Source organism: Petaurus breviceps, unplaced genomic scaffold (assembly GCF_028583685.1).
Source record: "Petaurus breviceps papuanus isolate PSGF00001 unplaced genomic scaffold, PetGlider_PUasm1.0 188, whole genome shotgun sequence".
Lineage (NCBI taxonomy): Eukaryota > Metazoa > Chordata > Mammalia > Diprotodontia > Petauridae > Petaurus > Petaurus breviceps.
In genome coordinates this window covers 39,406,878-39,412,570 of record NW_027185804.1, presented here as the reverse complement: position 1 = coordinate 39,412,570, position 5,693 = coordinate 39,406,878, and the positions used below count along the sequence as shown (strand labels likewise).

The window sequence follows — 5,693 nt, the reverse complement described above, 5'->3', positions numbered from 1 at the left end:
CATAGTGTGACCCCTGCTGGGGTGCCAGATATCAACAGTTGCTTGTAAAGAGTACTGGGCTTGATGAGGCAGGAATTCATCAAAGAAATCACTGTGAGGATAAAAAGAGGAAAGAGAACTATCTTCTTAAATTGTGATTACTGTCTTCAAGATATAAATAAATAAGTTAGTGTTGATTGTGTGTTAAGTTAAGCTCCTTTCAATCAGACAAGAGAATTAAAATAGAATTAGTGCCCCATAGATTTCACTTTCATTGGCCAAGGATTAGATCACTTCAATCTACTCAAGGACTGCTCTAAAATCAAATTTATAAATATGATTTTTTTCTCCCATACCTTTCTATTCATTTATTATCTGAAGTCATTTTTGTTTTATTCCAGAGCTTCCTCATAGCATTTTTTATCTCTGTGTTCCTGAGGGTGTATATTAAGGGATTTAACAAAGGGGATATCATAGTATAGAATACAGCTACTGCCTTATCTATAGGTAAAGTGACCACAGGCCTCAGGTACACAAATATACAAGGCAAAAAGGATAAAATAACTACAGTAATGTGGGAGACACAGGTGGAGAGGGCTTTGCGTCTCCCCTCCAGACTGTGATTCTTCAGAGAATACAGGATGACAACATAGGACATAATCAAGAAAAGGAAGTTTAACAGACAGATGAAACCACTGTTGAATGCCACAAATAGTCCAAGTGTGTGGGTATCCATGCAAACAAGATTGAGCAAAGGATACAAGTCACACATGAAGTGGTCTATGATGTTCGGTCCACAGAAAGGGAGCCAGATTGTGAAAAAAATCTGGATCGTTGCATGAAGAAAACCACCTATCCAAGCTGCAATCACAAAGATGATACATAACTTCCTGTTAATAATGGTCATGTAGTGGAGGGGCTTACAGATAGCTACATATCTATCATAGGCCATTACCATGAGAAGGATAATTTCAGTACCCCCAAAAATATGTTCTGCATAGACCTGGGCCATACACCCATTAAAGGAGATGATTTTTTTCTCATGGAGGGAATCCATGATTAGTTTAGGAGCTGAAGAAGATGAATAAATTGTATCTATGAAAGACAAGTGTGCCAGGAAGAAATACATGGGGGATCCTAAAGCATGACTGGTGGTAATGGTGATTACAATGAGCAGGTTGGCTGCCAGGGTTACCATATATAGGGCAAGAAACACTATAAATATTATTTTTTGCATCTTTGGATCCTGTGTAAGTCCTAATAAGATGAATTCAGTCACATTTCTTCCATTATCCATCTGCGTAGTATAGGCAGTGAATAGAGAAATTAGAATTGCCTTATCTGCAATGAGAAACCAAGAATTATAGATGTCACATGGGCCAATTCCTTGCTCTTAAACAAATTAACAATCAAACAATCATAATGGTTAACCATTCTAATGGTAAAGCTTTCCAGTGATGGAAGTTTCCTGATCTTTAGGTTACTGATTCTCATCATTAATAACCCTGATAATTCATTTCCCTATATAACAGAGTCATTGGAAAGAGTTCCTCCAACATGAATGTGAAGGATATTTTTTAGGGATAGGGTAATTCTGGTAAAATTTCCTCAATACAACTAGGGATTAGAAATCTTTCAAAGACAGACATTGTTTTGTCTTTTCTTTCTGGAATTTTAAGTAAGTGCTATAGTGGGGATATGTGCCCTGATTCTTATCGTGGTAGAAAAGGAGGCTCTTGGGGGGAAATTACATAATAGTACTACAATGCTATATAGTAGATTTTCTCTAACAAGGAGATTCAGAGACAAACACAGCTGATATAACGTTTCATAGAATAAATAGCTGGAAAAGACCATAGAAAAACAAAAAAAAAAAATACGCTGTGACATTTAGGGGAAAAGCAGAGATCAACTTTGTGTGACTATGGCACAAATATGTTAACTTCCCACCTTTTTTATTCATCTCTAAAATAGGTGCTATAGAATTTGAACAGCATACCTCACAAGAGTTGTTAGGGAAAAAAACCTGTTCAAACACATAGGCACATATACACATGTGTGTATGTGGATATGTAGAAATCATATGTAAAATGAATATGGAAATTTGGTTTATCTTGCCAAACACCTTTATATCACAGGTGAGAAAACTAAGAGAATGAGTGTCTCTCACAGGCAGTCACTGGCTGAGTTGAGATCAGAATCCACATCTACTCACCTTATTTTAGTACTTCTCCCAACATACCAAGCCATTTTTCTTGATCTCAAACCACAGACATTTTGATAATAGGTGCAAAGGACAGTACAGAATACTATCTGTAGAAGTTTTATGGGAACTGGAACTAGAAGGTCTTCAAAGGTCTTTTCTATGGCATCACTCTTCAAAAAGTGAATCCACTCTATAGCATTCCTTTCAATAAGCCAGATAACCCTCTATTAAGGAATATCTTCTATAATAACATGTGAGATATTTCAAGAAAATTATCAAACATTTTCTTCCCTCAAGGCTTATTCTCCTTTAGGATAAACATCTTGAATCCCCAAAGTAAATACATCAGTTGAGGGGTGATAGCTTACTAAAGATGTTATTACTCTAAAACCTAATAGTCTTCTTACCTCCCATATTCCTTAACTGCTACTTTTGGCATGATTTTGGTGCCAATGCCACTCAGATACTTATGCTTTGATTTTCATCTCTCTGATTTTTCCTGATTCCCTTTCATTTCCCTTCCCAAAAAATTTCCTTATTATTCTTCTCTGTAGACTCATTATGCCCTATTTCTCCCCTAAATATGGATGGATTTCAAAAATGTCTTTACCTTCTTTTCCATCTATATTTATCTCTTGATAATCTCTTCTACTCTTATGGTAGCAGGTATGTCTTCAAAGGTAACTCAGAGATCCCTATGTCTCTATTAATAAAGAGAGAGTTTCAGAGTCCGTATCTTTATTTCTCCTTTACTGGAAAATATGTATTGGTGTTATAATCAGTTTCAGAATGTAGTCATCAGACTGCAGATTAAAGCTGAACTAGATCTCAGAATACAAATCCACCAAATCCAAGAACTTGTTTTTCTTTTACAGATGAAGTTTAAAAATTTAAACAATTAGCTCAAGGTCAGACATATGTGTTGGCAGATTCAACATTGAAAATCAGATTACCTGGCTCCAAATTGAGCACACTTGCCACAATTCCATAAGTCTTCCAATTAATCCTCTCACATACCTCATAATGGGGAATGGGGCTTGTTCAAAATATTGAGAAAGATAAATGCGCAGTGAAATGGTTACCCTGATAAGGGGAACTTTTCCATTCTGCCTGGCCCAAGGGAAGCAAATCACTTAGAAGTTACTTCCAACCTCAGACTGCTGAGTCTATGTGGTAGCTCAGAAGTCCACAATTAACATATTTTTCAGAAGCTGTTTTCTGTGAGTTCCAAAAGTCTTAGGGCAGTTAATAGCTTAACATCTGCCCTAAGACTTGTGGGACATCATGTATATGTAGAGGGACATAGATATTTCTTTGAAATACTTTCAAAACTATATCTAGAAAGGAAGATCTTACCTTTTAAACATCAGAAATTAATGCTAAAAAGGAGTAGGTATTTGTTTTAATTTAATATCACTGACATACTTTAAAGGTGATAAAATGTGTATCCATTAGTTAATTTAAACTTTATGGCAACATTGTCAGGCATATATTGAACATTTTATCCCCCTTTTAGAGATGATGAGACTTGGGTGAACAGAAGTTAAGTGACAGGGATCCACACCTAATAAATGTCACAAGACAAATTCACAACCAGTTTTTCTGTTTTCAATTTGAGGATGTTATACTCTATATCAAAGAGCCTCCTCTAATCAAAAGTTGGCTTAGGAGTCCTTAAAATATCCATCATAGGGAAAAACTTACATTTGTTGTCATTCTGCTAATTATTCTTTCCAGTTACATTTAAGAGTGTGGAGAAAATATTTCATTCCACTTTTGAAAAATGTGTGATATTCTGTTTGCATTTTCTTTAATTTCCCATCTTCACAATGATGTCTTCACATTATGAACAACTTCTAATTTGAAGCATGTAGCAATCTTTGGAAAGAATATAGGAATATTTTTATTATGGTTCTTTCTTCAGTAGATTTTCAAGTTATAGTCAAGAAACGGAGAAATCAGAATCTTTTCCCTCAACATAAATCCTCTGTTTAGCTTAAAGCCAGAAAAAAAAATGGAATGGTGTGTTGAGATAACTACTAATTGTATCTTAAGATACTGTGCTGTCCTCTTTTCTTGGTGACCTCACCATCCCCCATGGGTCTGAGTATAAGATGACTCCCAGAGCTATGGATCCAGTCCTAATACCTCTCCTGGGTTTCATTACCAGACTATTGGCTTCCCTTTAGACATTTGAACTAGATGAACCGATGTACATCTTAAACTGAATGTGTTCAAAATAGAATGAATTAATTCTCATCCACAACTTACTTCTCTTCCAAATTTTTAGCTCTAATTAAGCATAAAATCATCCATTCAGTTACCTACATCCACAAACTCAGAGCTGTTATTGAGTCTTCATTTTCCTCTTCCTCCCATATCCTAATTACTTCTCAAATCTCTGTCTTACATCCGCAACATTGCTCCCTTACTATGGTCATATTTCTACCTTCATAGTCAATAATATAAATTACACTTTTATTGCTTCCTTTCTGGACATTTTAAATACCTTATGAAATTGTCTCTTGCCCTATAAATCTTCTCAATATGATTAATTTAAAAACAGGTAACAATGTGATATACCTAAATCAAAAGATTGATTTTGTCACTCCCCTTCTCAGTGAACCACAGGAGTTCTCTATTATTAGGAGAATGTGCAAATGTTTTTCCTTGTCATTTATATTCTTTCACAGTGTGGATCTGAGACATATTACACAATAATAATATCAAGCTTAAATAGAAATCAATCCTTAAATATCATATGTTAACTTAGAAAACTACAAATTAATGTCATGGACACTGTATTTATATTATTTATTTAGTTAAGTATGTCCCAATTATACGTTAATCTAGTTCTTGTGGCAGCCTTGGACCTTGAGTTTTACAAATCTATTAAATCATAATGTTTCCCAATACTCTTTTCTGGAAAAATTGGTTTGGTCTCTTTGTTGTCTTCTATTCAGTCATTTAATAAATGTTTATTAAGCACCTGCTATACCAGGCACTACACTGAGTCCTTGGGAAACATAAAGAGACAAACTGCTATCCCTGGCCTCAAGGAGCTTACAATGTAATGGGGGAGACCATATGCCAACATATATATATATATATATATATATATATATATATATATATATGTATGTATGTATATATATAAATCATGCTCCATACAGGATGTATAAGAAATAATTCAAAGGCGAAAAGCATGGGAATTAAGAGGGTTTAGGGAAGACTTCCTGTAGAAGATAGGATTTTAGCTGGTATTCAAGGGAAGCCAAAGATATTATTAGTGGGAGAAGAGGAAGAATGTTTAGACATGGAGGAGCAACATGTCTGAGCAACAAAAATATTCAGAACCAAAGATGGCCCGCCTTGTTTCTGGAACAGCAAGAAGGCTAGTGTCAGTGGATGGAAGAGCATGTGTAGAGGAGCAATGTGTCAAAGACTTGAATTGTAGGAGGGGGTAAGTTATGAGGAAATTTGAAAGCCAAGTAGGACATTTTGTCTT

At 35.2% G+C, this 5,693-nt stretch overlaps 1 protein-coding gene across 2 annotated transcripts; it reads right to left on the bottom strand.

Annotated features, from left to right (window-relative positions):
* Positions 1-343: 343 nt before the first annotated feature.
* On the bottom strand, positions 344-3,872 carry LOC138163469 (olfactory receptor 4C12-like). Of its 2 annotated transcripts, XM_069090926.1 has the most exons (2): positions 3,850-3,872; positions 344-1,262 (listed from the first exon to the last, which is right to left on the bottom strand). In XM_069090926.1, exons 1-2 carry the CDS (start codon positions 3,870-3,872, stop codon positions 344-346), a joined length of 942 nt encoding a protein of 313 aa, XP_068947027.1. The 2 variants fall into 2 exon arrangements, with proteins under 2 accessions (XP_068947027.1, XP_068947028.1); XM_069090927.1 differs by lacking the exon at positions 3,850-3,872 and having other exon boundaries at positions 344-1,276.
* Positions 3,873-5,693: the final 1,821 nt, after the last annotated feature.

Coding starts and splice junctions, on each gene's coding strand:
- LOC138163469 (XM_069090926.1), bottom strand. CDS start 3,872: ATGGATATTTTAAGGACTCCTAA. Junction 1,263..3,849: donor GATATTTTAAGGACTCCTAA/GCCAACTTTTGA, acceptor GGATAATGGAAG/AAATGTGACTGAATTCATCT.